General features: G+C 39.3%; 1 protein-coding gene across 1 annotated transcript; it reads right to left on the bottom strand.

Moving 5' to 3' along the window:
• Positions 1–26590, bottom strand: LOC114352622 (Regulator of chromosome condensation 1; the record flags this gene model as incomplete). Its single annotated transcript, XM_028304284.1, has 9 exons — positions 26532–26590; positions 26077–26172; positions 21283–21394; positions 14826–14913; positions 12549–12728; positions 4739–4870; positions 3654–3750; positions 1305–1439; positions 1–166 (listed from the first exon to the last, which is right to left on the bottom strand). Coding segments are annotated over exons 2-9 (1001 nt in total), but the record flags the coding sequence as incomplete, so codon positions are not given.
• Positions 26591–27267: the final 677 nt, after the last annotated feature.

Here is a 27267-nt window from a genome sequence, read left to right as displayed (position 1 = left end):
CTGCCGTACTCCTGCCTGCCGACCGCGTACACTAGCCCGGCCGCGTCGAGCGCCAGCGAGTGGTGTTGTCCGCACGCCACCGCGCGCCAGCCCGCTTGCACGCAGCTGAACGCGTCGCATTCCGTCGGCGAGTATAGCGCCACTTTGCGCTTTTCGCCCGTTATACCTGGGGATTGAGGTTGATATAAATAAATAATCTATATACATATTATACAAAAATGAAACCCGTTTTCCGTTGTCACGACAACATGAAAACGGCTTGACCGATTTGGCTGATTTTTTTTTGTAGTTTTCTAATACTCTGTAAAAGGTTTTTACGGAAAAAAATATAAAGAAAATCTCTACGCCAAGGCGGTACGAAGTTCGCCGGGTCAGCTAGTAATAAATAAATAAATATCCTTGGACATTTTACACTGAGCTTCTAGTGCCAAACTAAGCAAAGCTTGTACTATGGGTACTAGACAACGGATATAAACATACTTAAATACTTTTTTTTAAGTTAGAGTGATTACAAATATGGACAGTCATAAAGTAATTTATTTTCTCAATTCTTTCTCTTTGTCATCATTTTTTTTACTTTACTCACATTTATACAAAGAAAATGATTTGATCAATAAAAGGGTTTTAAAAAGCGCTTTTACAAAAGTAGGTCAGATTTTTTTTGCTTAATTCAACCAATTTTCATTGCCAGTTGGCGCCTTAGTGAGAGGTAGATAGTCTTGCTTGCCAGTGGCGTCAACTAGTCTTGCACTTTTATAATAGACGTGCTATGCCATGGTTTATTTACTCAGTCGCCAATGGCGCCAACTGAAGAGTAGAATTTGTCACTCGGCGATGGCGCCAACTGGTAAGATGTTACTCGGTAATGGCGCCAACTGGTATGCAACGGCCCATGATTTGTCAATAGCGCCGACTGACGAGTTACATCCTGTCACTAAAAAAGCGCTAAGAAATAGTAAAGAAAAAGAAAGGAAGAGATTGCTTTGTGATAAGATAATGATAAGACCGCCTAAATTGTGTCGTATATCTAAACCGCTTAAGTTAGACGCTTGAAATTTGGCATGCAGGTACCTTAATAAACTTAAAGCTTAGTAGTTACAACAGGATATTGCAAAATTCCCACGGGAACGGGAGTTAGCGGGAAAAAACATTTGTATGAAAAAATCTAATATCCACGCGTACGAAGTCGCGGGCGGCCGCTAGTTTTGTATATTTTTTTTTTCCTTGTCTCGTGTGGTAAGGTGTGCTTTATCTGTCAAACTTATTCTATCATAATTACTTATCTAAGTGTTCCGTCAACTTACCCAGCTGTCCGTAGTTGTTGAGCCCCCACGCGAAGACTTTGTCGTTGGCGTCTAACGCAAAGGTGGCGTGGTAGCCCGCCCACACGCGCCGGGCGCCGCCCTTGAGTGTCACTTTCATTGGCACTAACAGCGCACCTGGGGATTTGAGGCTTATAATAATAAAAATAATAAATAATAAATCTTTGGACAATTTCACACAGCGCCAGCTAGCCCCAAAGTAAGCAACTTAATGCTTGTGTTATGGGTGCTAGCTTGACGGATACACTACTTATATACCTTTTTTTTGAATACATACATATTATACATAGTAACACCCAGACCCGTCACAGAAATTAAAATTCATCATTTCAATTTCTGCCCGGCCGGGAATCGAACCCGGGACCTCTCGGCATAGTAGTCCGTTCTGAACCACTACACCAAACGGCCGACATTATGTAGTTGGGATAATGACGATTTTGCAAAGACTGTGTCAGGCCTCATACGTGGTAGATTATACAAACTGTTATGTTAAACACTGGGCGTTTAAATAAGGAAGACTATTTATTATACGTATCATGTGTTAAACCATGTTAAAATGTATGAACTGTATTATGTATGTGACTTTGTTGGTGTACCTAATAAATAAATAAATAAATAAATAGCCAGTTGTCCTGCCGACTGTACATTTACAGTAAGGTCATATAAGAGAGGCGCTAGCAGCATACCTGCTAAACAGGCAATATTTATTTATTTTAAACTTGTATGTGTTACTGTAAAAGCTCGAACTACGGTTAATCTTAAGATTTAAGTGTAAGTCTTAGGATTTACCGACATGAGTTGGTAAATGTAAGTATTTCTGAAAATACGACAATTTTTTCGAGCTTTTACCATTCGAATTCAGTATATGCTAGGTTTTACCTCTGTCAGCTGGTAGATGTTGGTTTTAGGAATAAAACAATGAGTAATTCTTAATGGGGAATTATAAAACGATCAAATAAAAAATAACTTAGCGACTGATGATGACATAATGTTTTAATAACTTGAGCGGTATGAATTTGAGTAAGCGAAAAATTAACTTAAAGTAACTAACGACGAATATTGATTAATAATCAAATGCAGAACGAGCTTACTAAAAGTGGGTTATGTTCAATCCATTTTAGATATTAAAATTCTGTCCGTGCGACTACATTACTAAGTGAGCGACTAGAAATACAAAGAGGGCAACTTCAATATTAAGATAGATTCGATTTTTTCCAATTGAAGTAATTTCTGATGATGAGATGCCCTGAGCACGTTATGACATGTTTGGTTTTTAACATTTACCGTGCCATTAATGTAAATCCTAAGATTTACCAACGAAATGGTGGTAAGAGTTCGAATCGCAAACCTTTTGGGACATTTACCATTAGGAATTGGTAGATCTTAGGTTTTACTGGAATATCTTAGGATTTACTGCAATTCGAGCTTTTACAGTAACATATGCACATAAAACAGTGTACATAAGGCTAACATAGGCTTTCCCCAATGCTTTCCAAATCCACTTGTGGGAATATTGCGCAATTCGTTTATCCTCTTAAGAGCGTTTACGCCGATTGGCGCAAAAACAGTACTTTTTCAACTCGTTACAATCATTAACCAGTAATATTACAAATATGTTATAGGCATAAATAGTTAGGCAATTTCGTCGTCTAAATAGTTAATTGAGAAAATATTGCGATTAGTCTAGTATTTAAGAATTCTATCAAGATAAGTCCACACAGGTTTTGTAAATTTCCACTTTAGCGTCAGTTTACAAGCTGAATTTTTTATAAAAATACTGTGTAAACGATTTAACAAACATTTATATCCTATAGCATAGATCCTTGGGCAAATAGTTATCTGAGAAAATTTTTAGATTTAAGCATTTTACAATAAGAAATCACAAATTAAAAAAACGTGAAATACCCAAAAATCAAAGTTATTTTTACACCATTATTCTTCTTTAATTCAACATAAAAATAGCATAATATAATAAAATAACATCTTCTTTAAAATATTTACTTTGAAAAGATATATAATTCATTGTTATTGTTTTGCTATAAACATTTGGAAACTATTAAAAAACGCCGCGCGCGAATCATTTCCAATGATGCCCCTTGAAACGCCGCGCTTCGCGTAAACGCTCTTAACGAATTAAAGCCGTTGACATAGGTGAATAAATGACCAGTAGGTAGCAAGAAATAAGTAAACATAACGCATAGAACTCTGGAACATAGCTTTATGCGATAAAACCGCCAAAATTGTGTCGTATCTTTTGTATATTTCTTTCTCTTTCTTTTCTTGTATTGTGTGGCGTAATAAAGTATGTTCTATCTATATAGTATAACTTACTGAACCCCTGGCGCGCGTCTCGTGACGCGGAGCGCTGCGCCAAGCGGCCTAGTTGGCCCTGTTCACCGCAGCCCATCGTGTAGACAGAGCCTGATGACTGCAAAACAATTACTCATTAATTAATTTGCAACTAGGCAACTAGGTAGCTAAAGTCTGGTCCGTGAGCACGTAGAATTTTGTCCAATGACCCCAAGCTACCCATCCTTATCGCTCGCGCGTAATTATGTTACGGTCGCGCTCGCACACTCGCTGCGGGTGCCAGTCAGTCAGACAGTGCCACAGTCGCGACAGCAATATAATAACGCGCGAGCGATAAGGATGGGTAGCTTGGGGTCATTGGACAAAATTCTACGTGCTCACGGGCCGGGCTTTACCCCAACTGCGTTGTGTATTTAAATCTGAGGTGGAATTGTGTAATAAAGCAATCGTAATCATTTTGACAGTTCATAACGTACGATTATTCTGTCAAACGCTTTGCACCTTGTGGGTGGACGTCCCACGCTGCGTTTCCCGGTACGCGGCCTCCACTCCAGAACCTTGCTGCCCCATCGGCCGTCAGTTCTGCGTACTATGTGCCCTGCCCGTTGCCAATTCAGCTTGCTACCTACTCACCGACAGTATGACGAGGTGGTCCCCGCCCGAGGCGATGCCAACAGCCGTCTCCCCGATATGAACTTGCACGGGCTCCTTGCACGCCTTGCCTTCTCTCCCACGTACCACTAGCCCCATGCTCCCGTGGGAATCCTGGGACATCGTCACTCACCGACATACGGTCATACGACCAGGGATCCTGGACTCACCGACAGTATGACCAGGGATCCTGGACTCGCCGACAGTGTGACCAGGGACCCTGGGACGTCACTCACCGACAGTATGACCAGGGATCCTGAGACGTCACTCGCCGACAGTATGACCAGGGATCCTGGGACGTCACTCACCGACAGTATGACCAGGGATCCTGAGACGTCACTCACCGACAGTGTGGCCAGGGATCCTGGGACGTCCTCCACTGACAGTATGACCAGGGATCCAGGGACATCGTCACTCGCCGACAGTATGACCAGGGATCCTGGGACGTCACTCACCGACAGTATGACGAGGTGGTCCCCGCCCGAGGCGATGCCAACAGCCGTCTCCCCGATATGAACTTGCACGGGCTCCTTGCACGCCTTGCCTTCTCTCCCACGCACCACCAGCCCCATGCTCCCGTGGGAATCCTACGACAAAAGACACCATTGTTATTGACATGACCGACTAATATTTTATTCAATACTAGCGGCCGCCCGCGACTTCGTACGCGTGGATCCCGTTTTACCCCCTTCGTCTATATTACGCGGTTTAGATTTTTTCATACAAATGTTTTTTCCCGCTAACTCCCGTTCCCGTGGGAATTTTGCAATATCCTGTTGTAACTAAGCTTTAAGTTTACTAAGGTACAATTTTAAGCTTCTAACTTAAGCGGTTTAGATTTTTCATCCTAAAGGATTTTCCCGCTAACTCCCGTTTCCGTGGTAATTTTGCAATATCCTATTGTAACTAAGCTTTAAGTTTGCTAAGATACTTGCATGCCAAATTTCAAGCGTCTAACTTAAGCGGTTTAGATTTTTCATACAAAAGGATTTTTCCGCTAATTCCCGTTCCCGTGGGAATTCCTAAGTATCCTATAACCTGCCCAGGAGTATGAAGAATAATTGTACCAAATTTCGTCAAAATCCGTCGAATAGTTTTTGTTTCTATAATGAACATACAGACAGACAGACAAAAATTTTACTGATTGCATTTTTGGCATCAGTATCGATCACTAATCACCCCCTGATAGTTATTTTGAAGATATATTTAATGTACAGAATTGACCTCTCTACAGATTTATTATAAGTATAGACTAGCAGAGTAAATACAAATGAGTAGGTCATCTTCATAGAAACGCCCGAGCGCGGTTTGTATGTGAGCGCGCCAATACGTATGCGGCGCGCACGCACACACTGACAAAATTTAGCGTTGATTAGCGGTGAGGTGCGCTGAATTTTGTCATTTGTATTTACTCTGATACTAGCTTTTCGCCCGCGTGGAATTTTGTGTGTCACAGAAGAACTTTATCGCGCGAGTCCCTGTTTCAAAAACCGGGATAAAAACTATCCTATGTCCTTTCCCGGGACTCAAACTATCTCTATACCAAATTTCACCAAAATCAGTTCAGTGGTTTAGGCGTGAAAGCGAGACAGACAGACAGAGTTACTTTCGCATTTATAATATTAGTATAGTTGTACTAGCTTTTAGCAGTTGGCAGTTGACAGATCGTTATAAACCGTGGCTTTCTAAACGTGCGTCGAAAAGATGGCAATACCAGGGGCGTCACAGTAAAAATACTAGAAAGGCTTGGTATAAACGATAATGCTGTAAAGTATCAGCAAAATCCATTCAATAGCTCGTGAAAAAGTAACAAACATACATACAAAAATATCATCACCAACTTTTTACAATCGATTGTTAGTAGTTACATAAGACATGGTTATAAAATTTAGAGCTAGATTGACAATCTAATAGTACTTATACACACAGCATGACAAATAGCAACACAGTTTAAACATTTTATTTTAAAACATAATAATTATACCTATACAAACAGTATGAATAGCGACACAAGTTTGAACAATGTCGATTAAAACTTAATTTTTATTTATACACACATGACAAATAGCGTCACAGAGTTTTAACAATATTTTAAAACCTAGTTATAAATACACACAGTATGACAAATAGAGACACAGAATCAGTTATGACAATAAGAATTTAAACCCTAGTTATACCATACACACAACATGATATACAGGGTGTTAGGTAAATGGGTATATGAGCCGACACTAGCCCATGTTAACATGGTCATATAAAAGGTATGGTGAAGTCAGAAATTTGATATCATCATTTTATTTTTTTAAATTTTCATACAAAATAAATTTTATGAAATCCGATTTGTATCAAAATTAAAATAATTAAAACGAAGATATCAATTTTCTGACTTCACCATACCATTTATATGACCATGTTAACATAGGCTAGTGTCGGCTCATATACCCATTTACCTAACACCCTGTATAGTTACATAGTTTTAACAATATTATTTTAAATAATACCGATCACAGCATGATAAATAGCAACACGAAGAATATTATTCTAAAATCAAAATATACCTATTCAAAAAGTATATAAAAAAAACGACACAGTTTTAACGATATTATTTTAAAGCCTAACACACACTGCACAAAAAATAGGGATACCAAGATCAAAAGATATATTCGTACAGATAAATACAGCTTGAATAAAAAAGTTAACGACCGAAAAAACAACAAATCTTTTCACTATACAGGGTGTTAGGTAAATGGGTATATGAGCCGACACTAGCCCATGTTAACATGGTCATATAAATGGTACGGTGAAGTCAGAAAATTGATATCTTCATTTTAATTATTTTATTTTTCAAACAAATCGGATTTTATAAAATTAATTTTGTATGAAAATTAAAAAAATTAAAATGATGATATCAAATTTCTCACTTCACCATACCATTTATATGACGATGTTAACATGGGCTAGTGTCGGCTCATATACCCATTTACCTAACACCCTGTATAAACTTATACACTCTATAAGTTTTTTTTTCTTTCACTGCGGCAACTAACTCGCTTGGCGCCCAAGGTCGTTCGCTCGTTCTGCTGATCGGAAGCTGCGGCCTTACGAGATACGGATGACGTGGAAACACCACAACCGTCCACTTCGCCTGTATCCCGCAGAGCAACAACTTACGAGGCTTTTGTTTCCAGAGCGCGAAGACTTACGAGGCTCCTTTTCTTCCATCTTGCTCTTCTGATGTCGCATGTTGATCGGAAGCTGCGGCCTTACGAGATACAGATGACGTGGAAACACCACAATCGTCCACTTCGCCTGTATCCCGCAGAGCAACAACTTACGAGGCTTCTTTTGATTCCAGTGCGCGAAGACTTACGAGGCTCCTTTTCTTCCATCAGCGGTATCTTGCTCTTCTGGTGTCGCTTGGAAGCTGCGGCCTTACGAGATACAGATGACGTGGAAACACCACAACCGTCCACTTCGCCTGTATCCCGCAGAGCAACAACTTACGAGGCTTTTGTTTCCAGAGCGCGAGGACTTACGAGGCTCCTTTTCTTCCATCAGCGCGCGGCGTGCGGTATCTTGCTCTTCTGGTGTCGCTTTGAAGCTGCGGCCTTACGAGATACAGATGACGTGGAAACACCACAACCGTCCACTTCGCCTGTATCCCGCAGAGCAACAACTTACGAGGCTCCTTTTCTTCCATCAGCGGTATCTTGCTCTTCTGGTGTCGCTTGGAAGCTGCGGCCTTACGAGATACAGATGACGTGGAAACACCACAATCGTCCACTTCGCCTGTATCCCGCAGAGCAACAACTTACGAGGCTTGGGCGGCAATACATCCACGGCGGTAATTCAGTCGAATGGCGCCCATGACATATACGTCACACGTATCCAGGTTGGGGGTATACTTTCCCAAATAGCTTTGCCAACAACATGATCATTATAAACAAGCAATGCACAAAATGATGACAAGACCAAAAGATATAGTAAAATACATAAGTACAGTCTGTACATACAGCTTACATAACAACGGTAACGGCTGAAAACATAACAATTGTCAGTGTCTTCTGTGCTGTCTTCTTGCTCTTCTGATGTTGCTTGTTGATTGGAAGCTGCGGCCTTACGAGATACAGATGACGTGGAAACACAACAATCGTCCACTTCGCCTGTATCCCGCAGAGCAACAACTTACTAGGCTTCGGAATTTTCCAGGCTGTAGTAATTTACACACACAACAATCGTTGTCTAGAATCCTATACACCTTATCATATAAATCGTATAACAATGTGATAAAAATACATTTAAATAATGCATAGTAAACAATGATCCCACCAAAAACATTCTGTAAAAACTAGCCAAGTCTCGATGGAGCTGCTTGTTTATCTCTAAAAAGTAATGAAATCTAGACAAAGTCGTGCCAAGTCTATGGTTCCTTACTGCGATTTCTTTATTATTATAGTTAATGTTGTGTGACTTGGCCGTTGAACAATCTTTATTAAGATAATCATACAATAAGTATTATTGCAATACGCAGCTTTATTAAGCCTACAATTGACTGGTTATTGAATCAACGTTTTCCAAGTGGCAATTTTCCATCGCCAATGGGTAGCGGTTCTGGCGACAGATTGGTGCAATGGTGTCATGGATTACCTGGTTTTGTACCCTTCAACGGCCAAGTCACACAACATTAACTATAATAATAAAGAAATCGCAGTAAGGAACCATAGACTTGGCACGACTTTGTCTAGATTTCATTACTTTTTAGAGATAAACAAGCAGCTCCATCGAGACTTGGCTAGTTTTTAGAGGTCAATTCTGTACATGAAATATATTTTCAAAATAACTATCAGGGGGTGATTAGTGATCGATACTGATGCCAAAAATGCAATCAGTAAAATTTTTGTCTGTCTGTCTGTCTGTCTGTCTGTCTGTCTGTCTGTATGTTCCTTATAGAAACAAAAACTACTCGACGGATTTTAACGAAACTTGGTACAATTATTCTTCATACTCCTGGGCAGGTTATAGGATACTTAGGAATTCCCACGGTAATAGGAATTAGCGGGAAAATCCTTTTGTATGAAAAATCTAAACCGCTTAAGTTAGACGCTTGAAATTTGGCATGTAGGTACCTTAGTAAACTTAAAGCTTAGTTACAACAAGAAATTCCCGAAATTCCAACGGGAACGGGAATAAGCGGGAAAATCCTTTTGTATGAAAAATCTAAACCGCTTAAGTTAGACGCTTGAAATTTGGCATGCAGGTACCTTAGTAAACTTAAAGCTTAGTTACAACAGGATATTTCAAAATTCCCACGGGAACGGGAGTTAGCGGAAACAAACATTTGTATGAAAATATCAAAACCGCGTAAGATAGATGAAGGGGGTAAAACAGGATCCACGCGTACGAAGTCGCGGGCGGCCGCTAGTATCTACTAAATGGAACCTAAAACGTTCTCGAGTCAAAAGTCGAACTTGCTTTAGGAACTAAACCACGATGTAGAATTTATTCTACAGATTAAAGAATTTAAGTACAGAACTGTACTTACTGTGAGACTGACTGGGTATTTTATACCGAGAAAAAAACCCAACATTAATATTTATGACGTAGACCAAAAACAAATTATCGAAGTAAGCTGGTACAGCAAGGTACTCAAATGGAACCATCCCTATTCCAAAGCCCGTAATTTTGTTATTTACATACATATTGGCTGGTTAATGTTAATTTCGTCAGGACATGGAAATTCCAAGTGAGGCTTTTACAGTTTTTTGACGAAAATTAAAAATGGTTTCAAAATAATTTCGACTAACTTTACGTGTAAAGGCTTTATTAATCTAAGGTGTAAAGTCGCAGTTTACTTACATTAAATAAAAAATGTATGAAAATTTTAGTTTTTGAACGTTTCCCGCTAGGGGCGCTCTGTACTCCGTCATACATTTTAATGTAATTTTTTGGACGTGCTCACTAGTAAAAACTCACACTAGGCCTTCAGGCCCTCCTAAAAATGACCCTAGATATGTCAATGGCGATCTTTATTATTATGAACTTGGCTTGACACTCTGCCGCGTGTCTAGATAAGCTTTTCTTTCGACAAAGGACACCTTCAGTCTTCCACTTATCCCGTCTCTTGTAATTCTAATCGAATCGAAATAGATAGAAGAGTAGCTAACACCTGGAAAAGATTTTGGTCTCTACACGAAGTTCTTAATGAAAATATGTACCTATAACTAGCTTTGGCCCGCGGCTTCACCCGCGTGATATTTCGTTCGTCATAGATCGTCATAAATTATAGCCTATATGTTAATCTGGGTTATAAACAATAATACTGTAAAGTTTCATCAAAATCCGTTCAGTAGTTTTTGCGTTAAAGAGTAACAAACATCCAGACATCCAAACTTTCACATTTATAACCTCCTTCGTTAAAAAAAAATATTTCGCATTCGTCACTGTTCGTCACCTCGAAGAATGGGAAGGGTATGTAAGTACGTAATGATTACAGCGAGAGAAGTAGCGACATCTATGTTACACTCATGTAGTTCTACTAAAGAGCAAACAAGAAGGTACGTTCTTTAGTTATAGATGTCGCTGTGTGTTTGCAGTTTATTGATGTTTAGAATAATTTTAATTGACATAGAAAATGTAAAAAAATATTTTTAATGTACTCTCTAACTTAACCTGTTACTCATAGAACATTACTCATGAGGTGATCTTCCATTGCATTTGATTTGTTTATGTGACCATAGACAATAATCATATCCTGTGTTATTTTAATATACTATGACCTCGGCAGAGGTCGCTAGCCACGCTCTTGGGTAGTGGCTTAGAAAAATTACCCATAAAATTGGGGTANAGAGTCACATCTATTGAAAGAAAGAAATAAAACAAGCCTTCGATATAGTTTAGGTAGATGACGCTGTTTAACATAAACTAACGCGCCTTTTAGAGATGACGGCGCCTCTACCATATACGTCATCCGTATTCAGGATGGTGACGTACTTTCCAGAACGTTTCCTACCCCGTCTAACGGCTACGGCGGCAACTCACTCGAAAGGCGCCTCTTCCATATACGTCATTAGTATCTACAGTAATTGGAGCGTGATTTCCAAGCTATTTCCTGGTCTAAACACTCAACACACCCTAAATACGCCCCAGGCATAAACATTGAGTGCCCAACAGGGCTGTAGTTTGGGTCCTCTGCGTGACTTAATCTATCTAGAAAAGCGAAAGGTCACTGATTGACTGACTCACTCATCACGAAATCTCAGAAACTACAAGTGCTAGTCTCAAATTTTGGATGGGGGTTCCTTTTAGAACGTAGGTGCTCACTAAGACGGGATTTTGCAAAATTCAGCCCCTGAGGGAGTACGAACGCGTACGAAGTTCCGGGCGGCCGTTAGTTAGGGGTAAATAGGGGGTAACAAATTGGTAGGATTTGATGAATGCTGCTGACAATGCCACTCTTGTGGCGGAGTTTTGGGCTGAAACTGTTTAGGTTTGTTGTCGACACGAAAAGAAGAAGAAGAATTGGTTCGTTTCAGCCGAAAGACGTCCACTGCTGGACAAAGGCCTCCCCCAAGGATTTCCACAAAGACCGGTCCTGCGCCGCTTGCATCCAGGTACCTCCCGCGACCTTCACCAGATCGTCGGTCCACCTAGTGGGAGGCCTGCCCACGCTACGTCTTCCAGCTCGTGGTCGCCACTCAAGAACTTTCCTGCCCCAGCGGCCATCAGCTCTTCGAGCTATGTGCCCCGCCCACTGCCACTTGATTTTAGCGATTCTGCTGGCTATGTCAGTCACTCTGGTTCTCCTACGGATCTCCTCATTTCTGATTCGATCACGCAGGGAAACTCCGAGCATAAAAAGAAAGAAAGATAGAAAGAAACATTTATTGCCATGGACATCACAGAAGACAAAAGATGTAAATAATAGAAAAAAGTAAATAAGACATAGGTGACATAAAACATACAATGAAAGTGAAAGTAAAACTGAGCAGTGCCACCCTGTCGCACAGCGATGTCCATCGCAATGGGACCCCACTCAGCATATGCCATGGCCCCCGGTGAGGGAGGCCACGACGCTGGTTTTCAGTGTGCCCCATGCCGAGTGGGAGTCACGGACACTAACCTATACTGCATAAAATATACATACATAAATAAGAATAATAATATAGCATAGCACGCTCCATCGCTCTTTGGGTGACCTTGAGCCTTCTTATGAGGCCCATAGTAAGCGACCACGTCTCAGATCAGACAGAAGAATTGGTAACTCACCCTAAATGCGCCCCAGGCATAGACGTCTCCAGTTTCCAACAACGCAGCGGAATGCGAGTCTCCTGCGGCGATGGCCACAGCTCGGGCTGGTAGGGACGTTGCTTTGGGCGTGCCTTCATCCTGCTCGCCTGATGTCGCTCGTCCTAGGGCTCCCTCGTCGTTGCAGCCGAATGTCCACACCTGGAGACAAGTCCCAATTTTAGAAAGAAAATTGAAATATTCTGAGTGGAGGCCGCGTACCGGAAAACGCAGCGTGGTACGTCCACCCACAAGGCTAACCGACGACATCATAAAGGAAGGCGCCAAAGACCAATCGATAAACATGGAAATGATTGGGGGAAGCCTATTTTCAACAGTGGACGTCCTATGGCTGAAATGATGATGATTTATTGCAATGAACATAATAAAGATAGCAGGATAAGGCGCTGGGTGCAGGCCGCTACCAACCGGGCGATGTGGAAATCATTGGGGGAGGCCTATGTTCAGCAGAGGACGTCCTGTGGCTGAAATGATGATGAATAAACATCACACAAAGACAAAAAAGGCAATAGTAGCACTTAAAACATTACAAAGGAAGGGAAAGTGCACTGATCAATGGTACCCTGTGGCAACAGCGATGCTCATTACAATGGGCCGTGGCCCACGGTGACGAAGGCCACGACGCTGGTTTTCAGTGTGCCCCATACAGATTATAAGCCCGGTTTTCACTAAAGGAGAGACGTGTTGAATAGCTAATCAGATTTCGTTACTGCCAAATCGCCTCTCCGCTCCGTTTCAGTTCAGAAATCGGAATGGTTATTCAAACGCATTTTCTCTCCGCTTTGGTGGAAATCGGGTTTTACTAATGGTTGCCATCTACACCAGCCGGCCTAGGAAGCGCTCCACGATATAATCTTATCGACGATTTTTGACGACAAATGAAGTGTGAGGTACGTACCTACTGCTATGATGGTTGAGTGATACGCAGGCACTGTTTAGCAATACTTGTTACTCCAAAAACTAAGCTATTACAATAAATAACTTAATAATTTTGCAAAACGGCAGACGATGTATCGTGCCTTCAAAAGCGTCGAGTCATCGGGGCCGGCCGGCAAGGAAACCAATCGGCAAGTTAGGGGACCGATCGGGAACGTTCGGAAACGCTCGGCTTTCGTCTGGCCGTATCGATCGGTCTAAGCCAGACATGCGCAGAAGTTCAGAAGGGTTACTCCGGTCGCTATGCAAAATTTCGAATGTTGCCATGATTGCTATCCCTTTCTCGCAAAGAGAGATACCAGCATGAGCGATGGTGACAGGAGAACCGAAACTACGTCGATAAAATGGGCGTTTGGCCGAAAATATAATTTGTTAGAAATTGTAAGCAAATGGCGATCGCCATGGCAACCGCCGAAAACTTCAGCTAGCTGGAAAGAAGTTAAGATGGTACTTGTTGCTACGGGGTTGTTGTTACTTGTTGCGCGTTACAAACTGTTAAAAATAGGTTTAGCGAGGATTCCCTCTGTTTCCCCATGATGAATTTTGACTTGCAACATGAACTCTGCCACATTCTCATAAATAACATTTAATAAAATAATCTTCTAATATCGCAATTTACATAAAAAGAAAAAAGTCGCTCGGTGGTCCGATAAAAATTACTTGCATAATGACTGTCCCTTGATTTAAATTCTTTAGATTCATGATATGTTGCATTATGAAAGGTTTATACAACTCAAGTGTATAGTTTTTACATTAATACGTTTTTGTTATATCACAAACTTAGCTTAGCAGTAAGTGAGAGAACAATTTTTGATTTCAGTTAAAGTGGGCTCAACTTATATTTTTCTGAACCTTGACTTGCAGAAACAGTGACAAAATAGTCTAACAAAGAATTTGACGAATATTGCCCAACGAGGCAATTACCTATAGGTAGCGTAGGTGTTATCTTTAAAACGCATTAGTATTTAGTTTGACACAATTTAACAGTGATAAAAAAATTGCATGTAGTTACAAAAACCACTGTACTTTTAACACAGCGATCTTAACAAGTATATTAAGTAGTTTCTTGCGCTGCTTCTTCTCAGCACTGGCCCATTTATTGTCATGAAGCAGTGGTAGGGTTTATACTGGGACGTGTAAAAGTGCTTTTTAAAAGCCTACTTGCATAAATAAATGCGTTTTTTACGAGTTGCAGGAGGAGCTATTTTGCGATAAAATGTATAATCTGGTGTGATGTGGCCTGTACATTATTATTCTATGTATCCTACATTTTGTTATCAGTTTAACAAGTGAATAACTTACCTTGCCGTCGCTGTCGAGTGCAATAGTGTGCATGCCTCCCGCGCGAACGTCGACGATTTTGTTTCCCAAGGCTGATACATATTTGAATCTGCAACAACATAAATAAAATTAGTATATTTATTTATCAGTTTTCTTGAGACATCTTCAATCTAAATCGAGGCCATTTTAACTGTCTTTACTTTAAAAAGACCCCTTTAAATAGACTATCCATATAATAGAATATTTATTGATTCATCATCATCTCAGCCATAGGACGTCCACAGCTGAACATAGGCCTCCCCCAATGATTTCCACAATGGCCGGTTGGCGGATTAGCAAGCTGAAGTGGCAATGGGCAGGGCATAATAGTACGCACAACTGACGGCCGATGGTGCAGCAAGGTTCTGGAGTTGAGGCCACGTATCGGAAAGCGCAGCGTAGAACGTCCACTTAAAAGGTTATTGATTAGTTATTAAAATCCCAACTTAATATTATAAATGCGAAAGTAACTCTGTCTGTCTGTCTGTCTGTTACGCTTTCCCGCTTAAACCTCGCAACCGATTTTGATGAAATTTGGCATAGAGATAGTTTGAGTCCCGGGAAAGAACATAGGATAGTTTTTATCCCGGTTTTTGAAACAGGGACGCGCGCGATAAAGTTTTTCTGTGACAGACAAAATTCCACGCGGGCGAAGCCGCGGGCGGAAAGCTAGTACTTAATAAATTACAATTTTCAAGCGCCGCCATTTTGACTGTCTAAACTCTAGAAAGAACCTTTATATAGACTGACAAATCCACTGCCTGCTGCTTTCTTTCCGGAGCATTATAATACGGGCTTCTTCGAGGAGTGAATAGGCTACAGGGCGTACAGATAGGTACTACCCTAGACTGCATTTCAGTTTCAGGTGTGAATGCAGTCAAATAAAAAAAAATTTTCAATTCGCATGGCGGCCATTTTGACTGGCTAAAATCTAGTAAGAACCCTTTACGATGTCTGCCTATACAAATTAGGGGTTTTGATAGACTGGAAAATTATTTCGGAGTTAAAAACGTCACTTTTGAAATTATAGATGACCCACGCTGAACTGTCCCGCCAAACTCAATGACAGGGGGGCGCTACCATCGTTCAACTATATGGTTTCCAACATGGCAAAAATCTGAACCAGCGATCCGGTATTGACGGTGGCGCCCCACTGTCAATGTCATCGACAGGACAGTCCAGTATTTTGGAACTATAGTAAACGTGTCCTCGCCGGAAATATGCTGTTTTCGGCGGTTGCCATGGCGATCGCCATTTTGCTAACACTTTATAAAAAAATATATTTTCGGCCAAACGCCCCCAACCAATTTAGACGATAATGGATAGTACCTACTATCNAGATACCACCATGAGCGATCGTGACAGGAGAACCGAAACTACGTCGATAAAATGGGGGCGTTTGGCCGAAAATATAATTTGTTAGAAATTGTAAGCAAATGGCGATCGCCATGGCAATCGCCGAAAACTTCAGCTAGCTGGAAAGAAGTTAAGATGGTACTTGTTGCTACGGGGTTGTTGTTACTTGTTGCGCGTTACAAACTGTTAAAAATAGGTTTAGCGAGGATTCCCCCTGTTTCCCCGTGATGAATTGACGGACTAACTCTGCCACATTCTAATAAATAAAATTTCATAAGAATTACATTTTCGCATTTAGTTTTCCGACAAAGAAATGTAGGTACCCTTCTACTACGAGTTACTTGGTTACTAACTGTCCCTAGATTTATATTCTTTAGATTCATGACATGTCGCAAGGTTTATACAATTAAGTTTGTAGTTTTTATATTTTTCTAAACCAAGACTTAAAATGAGATAGGTATGGGTAGTGAAGATACCTCAGTGCACGAAACTAACAAGCACTATAAATATTGCTTTGCTTAAAGAGGCAATAAGTTGTAGAAAATCTTTCGTAAAAAGTGTGCCCCCTCTCCTTCATGACGATCGGTCAAAAGAGAGATGCAGGTTATGGCGTGAGAGCTGATCTCCCCTGCCCTTTTGTCCCTATGTATGAGATTCCTCCACCTGGACATGAGCTCCCCTGGCCTACCTGGAAGTCTTTAAATAGACTTCGGACCCAGGTCGGGCTTAGTAAGGACAATCTGTTCAGGTGGGGATTCTTGGATGGCTCAAACTTGGAGTGCAAGTGTTTTGTTCAGTCGACGAAGCACATGATGTCGTGCCCTGCGTGCCCAAACATCTGCACGAAGGAAGATTTAATGAAGGCTACTGACAACGCCATTCTTGTGGCGGAGTTTTGGGCTGACGCTGTGCAGGTTTGTTGTCAACACGATAAGAAGTTGTAGGTAGCGTAGGTGTTATCTTTAAAAATGCATTCGTAATTTGACACAATTTAACTTAGTGATAAAAAAATTGCATAGACAAGAGCACAGCTATCTAAACAAGTATTTTAAGTAGTTGTAAAAATGCTATGCCACAAAAATGTAGGTACAGTCTATGTGATGTGGACATTATTATTCTATGTGTCTTACATTTTGTTATCAGTCAGTTTAACATGTCATGTAAATAGCTTACCTTGCCGTCGCTGTCGAGTGCAATAGTGTGCATGCCTCCCGCTCGAACGTCGACGATTTTGTTGCCCAAGGCTGATACATATTTGAATCTGCAACAACATAAATAAAATTAGTATATTTATTTATCAGTTTTATTGAAACACTTCTTCAATCTAAATCGAGGCCATTTTGACTGTCTTAACTTTAAAAAGAACCCTATTATAGATTCCTGCCTATACAAATAATGTAAAATTAGTATATTTATTGATTCATCATCATTTCAGCCATAGGACATCCACAGCTGAACATAGGCCTCCCCCAATGATTTCCACAATGGCCGGTTGGCGGATTAGCAAGCTGAAGTGGCAATGGGCAGGGCATATAGTACCGGAAAACGCAGCGTGGGACGTCCACCCACAAGGTGGACCAACGACATCATAAAGGTAGCAAGAAGACACTGGACGCAGGCCGCTACCAACCGGGCAACATGGAAAGCATTGGGGGAGGCCTATGTTCAGCAGTGGACGTCCTATGGCTGACATGATGATGACTTAGTAAATTACAACTTTCAAGTCACAGCGCCGCCATTTTGACTGTCTAAATTTAGAAAGAACCCTATAATAGATTGGCAAATCCACTGCTGCCGTCTTTCCCGAACACTATAATCCGGGCTTCTTCAAGGAGTGAATAGACTACAAAGCACGTATGTACAATACTAGATTGCATTTCACTTAACATAAGGTGTGAATGCAGTCAAATTAAAAATTAATTTTCAATTCGCATCGCGGCCATTTTGACTGGCTAAAATTTAGCAAGAACCCTTTAATGGACGGATGCCTGTACAAATGACGAATTTTGATTATTCTTGAAAATTCCTGGATAATTATTCTTGAGTTAAAAATATCTTCCAGCTGGGCTAGGATAGGATGCGCGAGATCATAAAATAGCATTGTTAGCGCTAGTAAGAAAAATAGCGTCCTTTTAAAGAGCTATTACTAAAAAAATTTATGGGAAAACGTCACTTTTGAAGTTAGCAAACGTGTCCTCGCCGGAAACATGCTGTTTTCGGCGGTTGCCATGGCGATCGCCATTTTGCTAACACTTTCTAAAAAAATACATTTTCGGCCAAACGCCTCCAATCAATTTAGACGATGATAGATAGACAATACCATTATAAGTAGTAATTGTACACCACACAAAGAAGAGAAGAAAGAAATATACAAAAGAGAGAAATATACATTTCTTTAAAATCGATAAAATTCTTCGATAAAAGTTTATCGTGGCTTTAATATGTATCATATAATAGTATAGGTGATCTCAATACGTTTTGAAAGAGCACACTTACTTGGGAATATCCCAACACCAGAATCAATACTTACCGGCAATTTTTTGCACCTGGCGGCTAAGGTGCACACGTGCAAACATCAAGCTTCTATCCTGGCCAGTGTGGGGATTGTAGGCTAAATTCTCCATTTGTCTTTTAAAGTTTAGCTTTATAGTGGAAACTAAATAAACTGTGGGTTTTACCCATATAAAATAGTTAATTACGGAAAAGACGAGCCCCTAAGCAGCTCGACTGTCGAATGAGGAATATGTCGTGGCAGGATTATTGATTTTCAGGAACAGCCGAAAAGACCCGAATGTTTCCGAAAGGGGTGACGGCACGCATGCGCCAAACATAGGTTTTACCCTCGGATTGGGGGTGGTCCATTTAGGGTGACTCCACACGTTGGATCCAATGTTGGTCCCTATGCCACTAGACCAACGTGCGGATCTAGTGGCGCAGTTACACTATGCGCGAAATTGATCGAATCAGATAAATAAAAAAAAAAATTATTCACCATAACAAAAATATGTGCCTAAGGGGCAACTTTGGTATAAAACAAAAAGAGATTTAATTTCCCACCTCTTCATAGTAATTTCAATACTTTTTGTTAAGCCAAAGCAAAGGGCTAAAGTAACCCGCATCTACACGGTAGTGTAAACATGTAATTCAGTCCGTTTTGCCGTGGGTCGCTCATACTTCGGTGCTTTTCGCGCTTCTATTCGATGAATTACGCAAGGTAACTGCGCAGTAGAAAAATATTTTGTTCCAACGTTTGGTGCCAATACTCTACATTCACACGTAGGACGAGTGGCGTAACGTTGGGACCAACGTTTGGAGACGCCCTTACACTGTATGTAGGGTTTTCCTAAGTTTATGTATTTATTCGCGCTAGTCGAGAATTTTAGTCGAGTGAGTGGCGAGTAATTTAGTCAACATGCAAAAATAAAATGAGTTTTTTATGAGTTTTAGGCGAGAAGTGCCATCAACCACAACGCGTCCCTGCTCACTCGAGTTCGAAACGGCCGTTTTAGTCGAGTTCGAGAAAAATACTAATCAGTAAAGGACGAATGGTTTATGAAATATGAAAAAGACTACAAGAGCCGGCACAGACCTGACGATAATCTGAAAATCTTTGTATTTTTGTGGCCCCCATCCATAATGCGAATCCTCAAATTCAAAGTATTAATTGCATGTTATATTTACAAATAAAAGGTGTTATTTATTTGAGCAAAAAAATTCTGTCATTGTAATTTTGCAAATAGGGGTTTGGAATCAAATCAAGGTTGTGCGTCCACGCGCACTGTGAGACCTCATAGTAATGTTTAGGTATACGTACGTTAGACAATACAAATGCCTAGACATTTGTCTAGAATTTATTTTCCAAATTATTGACCTCCGAGACACCGCACGCTTTCAAAATGGAAGAATGACGTCATGCGATGTTATTGTGATGACGTCATAGTTTGCAACAAACATTTCCGTTCTCAATTTAATCATCTGACAAACATACTGACTGATCATTTGGGAAAAATATGAGCTCCATTCAGAAAAAACATAATATACTCTGTCCATTGATAGTAGTTGGTCTAACCACAGAATAATAATAAGTACTACGTACAGAAGTTTTACTTCGCGAAGGTATTTAAAAAAAAATATGCTCAATGTCATTAACAATATGGTGTAATTTAGCCTGTCTCAAGAGTCAAGCACCATTTTGTTGACAAACGTCAGTGATCGGCAGTGCGCCGAAGCTATAGGGCTGACTTCGGTAAAATGATGTGACGTGAGGTGCTAAACTGCGGAAAATGGCGGAGGAAATACATGATTTAGCATGAATTACCATGAATAATATTTACTACTTATTTACCTCTCAGTGTCTTGGGGCAACTTAAAAAAGTACATTCTGTGTTTTTATTATTATTTAGGCAGTTAAATACTGCACAGTATTTAGCACACCATTTTCTTTATTTTCTTCCATCAAACACAAGAATACGCGTGCGTGAGTCAATGTTCGCTCGTATGTGAGGCCTTGTCGAATAGTATCCTGTAGGTGGGCCATCGTGCGTGTTTTGTTTTCGATGTAAACTCGCGGAGATGAACAGGCTTGGTCTAACAAAACATCAACACTCACAATGGACAAGCAGTGTGCCAAGTGTAATTGGAATCCACAAAAAATATTGATCAATACTTTTAGTACATTTTTTAAAATCTTTTCTATCATACTATTAGTCAGAAGACTATTGACACATTAATTGTTCTAGGATAATAGTCTATGGCAGGGGTGGCCAAACTTTTGGCCTGTGAGGTCTACTTATGCTCGAAAATATTTCTTTCGGTCGACTGCAACAGTTTAGAAGAATGAAATAAATCATTTTTCATTTTCAATCATTCTGTTCAGTTTATTTAACTCTCGCGGGCTACCAAAATCGTTCGAGGTTGACCGGTAGACCACGGTCGACCTCTTGGCCATCACTGGTTTATGGTGATTGATTTATAGGATTTTTTCAAGATTTTTTTCCAATCCTATCGATCAGTCCGAAGACTGAACAGATTTTTTCTTGTGATTACAGGAGTTTTTCAAGTTATTAAAAGAATAATAACATACCTGGATGTTTCTTCAACTCCTTCGCCGAGACCCAGCTGGCCCACGTCTCCTTGCCCGCACACTAGCACGCGGCCTCTCCGCTTGGGAGCCTCGGGGATCTCCAACTGGATCGCTGAAACATTAACGTCTGTTTAGATTCTCCACTCAAGCACAGAATAATAATAAATACTACGTACAGAAGTTTTACTTCGCGAAGGTATTTAAAAAAATGTATGCTCAATGTCATTAACAATATGGTGTAATTTAGCCTGTCTCAAGAGTCAAGCACCATTTTGTTGACAAACTTCAGTGATCGGCACTGCGCCGAAGCTATAGGGCTGACTTCGGTAAAATGATGTGACGTGAGGTGCCAAACTGCGGAAAATGGCGGAGGAAATACATAATTTAGCATGAATTACCATGAATAATATTAACTACTTATTTACCTCTCAGTGGCTTGAGGCAACTTAAAAAAGTACATTCTGTGTTTTTATTATTATTTAGGCANAAACTGCGGAAAATGGCGGAGGAAATACATAATTTAGCATGAATTACCATGAATAATATTAACTACTTATTTACCTCTCAGTGGCTTGAGGCAACTTAAAAAAGTACATTCTGTGTTTTTATTATTATTTAGGCAGGTTTCTTCCATCATACACAAGAATACGCGTGCATGAGTCAATGCTCGCTCGTATGTGAGGCCTTGTCGAATAGTATCCTGTAGGTGGGCCATCGTGCGTGTTTTGTTTTCGATGATGAACAGGCCTGACTCAAGTTACAAGTCTAGTGCTTAACTCAGAGCCTGAGGTATGGGATGGGTGACATTGACATATTGTGAATTGAATGTAATTCTGAAGATCTGAAGTATCACTGACATTATAAAAACACCTCCCATACATCAGGCACTGATTAGGTACTGGTAGGGTAAAAAGATTATGAGACATGTAGAGGCTCCTTAAGAGCAAAATGACGATTTGTAAGAACTATTTATTAGTCTAAAGAAATAAAGAAATTTTGACTTTTGACTTTATTGAGTCAAGCGCTATACCTATAGTTATTTATTTATGAACTAACTACTGTTAACTACGTCAAAAAATGTGTGTATTGTATGTGACTTTGTTGGTGTAAAAAATATAGTTCAAGAAAACGTAAAAAAAACTACTTATAAAAATTTTAGTTTTAAAAACACAATGAAAGATTTTTGACAACGGTAATAAATAAAGAGGAAAGTTTGCTTGTTTATATTGAATAGGGTCCGAAACTACTGGACCGATTTTATAAATTCACCATAGGAATCCTAAATTATTTCCAATGAATATAGGTGGTACGAGGTTTGCCAGGCCATGTAGTATTTAATAGTTACATCTCAACATTCTCTACTCAGACACAACATAATACTGGTTTATCCGATCTCACTGTAGCTCAGGGGACAAAGAAATAGCTCAATAATGAGGGCTATCGTTTTAGCGCTTACCAGTTAGCGCCACTGTAGAGTAAGGTCCTGTCACTTGCTAGTAGCGAAGACAGTGGCACCAACTGGTGAGAGCTAAAGTGGTAGGAGTACTATCGCATTTGCACTCATCAAGATGGCGCCACTGTAGAGTAAGGTCCTGTCAGTCGCCAGGGGTGCCAACTGTTAAGTATAAAAACGATAGCCCTCATTATTGGGTCCCACCTAAGGCATTACATTTTTTCAAGGTTTAAACAGAAATACATATTTAGACATTTTTACTCTTTTCTTATCAATGATGAAATACAAATAACAAAACATTCAGAAATTGATTTAAATCATACATGATTGAGCAAAAATACACATTGCTAATCTTTTTTAAATTTAGGTATGATCTTATCTTTAGTTTATGTCATCTTTGTTTAAATTATAAACTTTATTTCATAATATTTGCTCATCTCCCTGACATTTTATGACCTATTGCAAAAAACTCAAGCTTAATCCCTACTTATTATTATGAATGCAAAAGTAACATCTGTCTGTTACACTCTGACACTTAAACCGTTGAACAGATTTTGATGCAATTTGGTATAGACAGTTTGTGTCATGGGAAAGGACATAGGATAGTTTTTATCCTAGTTTTTTATACAGGGACATGGGCGATAAAGTTTTTCTGTGACAGACAAAATTTCATACAGACGAAGCCACAAATTAGTTTATTAAACAGAGTATTTGGGTAATAATTAGAGATGAAACGGATAGTTGTTTGGCCGGATACCGGATACCGGATATCCGGCGAGCTGCTAGGCCGGATAGCCGGATATCCGGCGGCCGGATAGTTGTCCCATTGTCATGTTGCATGTCGTAACGAGTTTAGCGCCACACAGGTGCTTCGAACGCGATTAGTGGGTCTAGTAGACTAGACAAGTCACACTTTTCAAAAATCGAATTCGTTCGAATAGAAAGTCAGATTTTGCCACTCGTCTACGGGGCAGATCAATTCGGGCGATTTCGGTTGCCATCGTGAGTATGTGATTGAATAGCGAAAATTCAATTAGTTTACTTGCTGCATAATCTGACTGAACTGCATTATACAGGGTGACTTTTAAATCGTTGGCATTCTTTTTAAAATAAGACTTTACTCATGATTCCCCAAATATGAGTCATATCAAATGAATTAAAATTTCAATATTTGAAATCTTGTACAGACGACAGCACATCAATCTTCATTCTGTGGCATCTTATTTAATGTATAGGATGATGTGCTGTTGACTATACAATACTTAGTTTTAAACTCTTTAAGAGCACTCTAATACAAATACATAGTTTATTTTTATTTATTTAATTTTATTTATTAGGACAACCAACAAGACAAACACGCATACATGGAATCAGTGTTGCCAACAGCTACCAAAGGCTCGTAGCTAGGAATTTAACAGAAAGTTGCTAGATTGGGTATTTTTTTCTCTCTAAAAAGTAGCTAGAAGTAGCTGAATTCCGAAGTAAATAAAATACTAAAGAAATAAAACACTGCAGTTAATAAATCAGCTATAAACTTTAATAAATTTAACTTTAATACTGTGACTACTTAATAACAAATAAAAGAAGACAATGTTTTGATTATCTACCGAATATTATAATTATCGAATTATGTACAAGAAGATGTAGAAGGTTCAGCTGCACTACATGATTTGGAATCTTTTTCCATAGTACCCATTTTGTCTTATTAGTTTAGGGGAATCCCCACCCCCAGGCCAAAATCACTCAAACGAGGGAATCCCCAAAGTTATTCCGCACCGATTTAAGTGAGTCGTATCGTATATTGCTAAAACAAATTTTGTTTGTCGGGGATGCCGCGTGCCGTTACCATAACTTTGTAAAAATATATCATAATCAATAGTTGCTAGAAAAAGTAGCTAAAAAGTTTAGCTACAAGGTAAAAAAGATTGTAGCTGCCTGACATCAAAAAGTTGCTAAATCTAGCTATAAAGTAGCTAAGTTGGCAACACTGCATGGAATTACTATAGCTAGAAGTGCTTAGAACTAAGTAGTTAAAATAGTGACAAAAAATATCATTGGACAAATCCAATATCCAATTTCCCAAATATGAGACAAATCTCATATTTGGGGAATGCGCTATGTTTTATGAGTAGTCTTATATTAAAAGGATGCCAACGATTTCAAAGTCACCCTGTATGTCATCAGACCATCAGTGAAAAAAAGATCGCCTATTTTATTTGGCAATATTTCGACATTAAAATATGTTTACTATTTATGTATTCGTCATTAGAGTGGATAGCCCAGAAAGGAAATTAGTTTTTTGAAAGGCCTTAATATGGCTTTTTGTAACTTTTTAGACATTAGATAAAAACCGTCATTATTATAAGCCATTTTATGGATATTTAACTCAAATATGAATGTGTTTCATTTTATTATAGGAAATTTTCGTTGTTTTTTAATATCCGGTATCCGGCCGGATAGTGAGCTACTATCCGGTATCCGGCCGGATAGTAAATTTAGGCCGGATATCCGGCCTACCGGATAGTTGCCGGATATCCGTTTCATCTCTAGTAATAATGTTGTCTGCGACCCTCAGATCCAGATGAATGTGTGTTGTGCGTTATTTTTTCAGTAATAAAGTATTGTACGATAGAATTTGTATTTGTGTACTTATGTTCGAGGAATATTTTGTACCATATTATATTGCAACAGCTTCATTTACATGATTGATAAATAGAACATTGATTTATTACAACTCCTCTTTGATCAACATAATAAATTGGAGATGGGACGTCTTCAAATATCAAAATATTCTATTGGCAATGCATTTCAACAAAATTTTCGAACATAATCCTAGCAATTACTTTGAAAACTTGAAGAATACAACGTGGTGCATGTTGTGATAGTCAAAAGTAATAAACATTAACTTATATTATTAATGAGTCGAACAATTTGCTAATAGCTGGCAACGTTGTATGCATTTTGTCCATTATTATTTACTGTTATTATGATAAAATTGGGTAATAAGTGTCGATTGCACAACAGTACAGCTATAACACCAATATTGGACCATTCAGAGAACGTAGGAGCTTAGAAAATCTACTAACACAGAAATAACCTCAAACAATTTGCAATTGATCGCTTACGCAATGTTGCTACAATGTCATGTGTTATCTAAATTACTCATCTTACAAACTATTTCAAGTTTATTACTGTGTAAACATGAAAAACTTTATCAAAAACATCGCTAAATACGGTTGTACTGCGAGTCTCATTTTCCCGCCATCGTGGTTTGACAGGTCATTGACGTCGGACAAAAATGTAAAGAAAACAACTGAGAAATCAACATTTTAGGCACTCACCTCCACGTTTCTTCTTGTTTTTTGGAGCTGTAGACGACGTGGCGGCCGACAATTTGGAACTTGTCCGTTTAACACCTCTTGCCGCCGGCATTATGCCTGCAATATTGCAATGGACGCGTCAATAACACCACAGCGCAGAGCGCGGCAAACGATCACAAACGGATGGCTTCACAGCGATGACGTTTTCACTGAATACTTTTAATCGCGTTAACGTTGTATTCCAACATTGACTGCATCTGCATCAATTACAAGGCTACGGCCTTATAGATTTATGCAAAGCGCAGTTAGGTTATATTATGCATTTATAGAGCACTACACAAGAGATACAAACAACGGTCACGCTGCACGCAATAAACGAGTCACTGCCCTACGACTGGTCTACTTACTTTTATAATTGTTATTGCAATTTGCAAATAAAATGCAATATTTAGGTATTAGAACCAGAGATGACGTACATTTAGATTCTGAGTACAAATCTCGCACATCTCCCGTCACTCGCTCCGCTTCACTTCGCTTGGCCAGCGATTTAGTGATGTGATCGCAAATTAAATCGATTCATTGTCAAATAAATAGTTTATTGTGACAAAAACATTTAAATAAGTACAATTACAGCACAAAAGAACTTAAAATTACTCACTTAATTTTAAACTCTACTTATTATAATAAACATTATGCTATTCACTAAATAAATAAATAAAAGTAATTGATACTAGTAAGTAAAGAAACCAAAAGTGTTGTCAAAATTAATGTTAATTTATAATAATGGATTTAATAAAAAAAATAATTTAATGTTATTTTACAAAAATATTCCGACAGCAGTTAATTTTAATGTTCAATTACTTACAGGAAATTTCAATTGAATTTTGAATAGTGGACATCACTATGACCATAGACAGCGGAGATATTATTGCCTAGTGGTGATACCACACTAAAATCAAATTTCCTACCTAAGAATTGCTTTTTACTTCAAAAATATATTGGAGCCTGTTTAAATAGGCAAGTCTATTTCTTAACATTATACATCTCTCTTTTCGATTATCATCTCTCTCTCATTAATAGAGTCATTAGCATAGAGATACGGAATATAAAAAATTAAACCCTCAATCCATTTAGTTCAGTATTTATTAATTGTCCATTTATTCAAATAAAAATCTTGTTTACGAGCCAACTATGCTATCAAAGCTTAAAAGT

Source organism: Ostrinia furnacalis, unplaced genomic scaffold (assembly GCF_004193835.3).
Source record: "Ostrinia furnacalis isolate ACB-3 unplaced genomic scaffold, ASM419383v2 OfSCF1409, whole genome shotgun sequence".
Lineage (NCBI taxonomy): Eukaryota > Metazoa > Arthropoda > Insecta > Lepidoptera > Crambidae > Ostrinia > Ostrinia furnacalis.
This window is presented reverse-complemented; position numbering and strand designations above follow the sequence as displayed.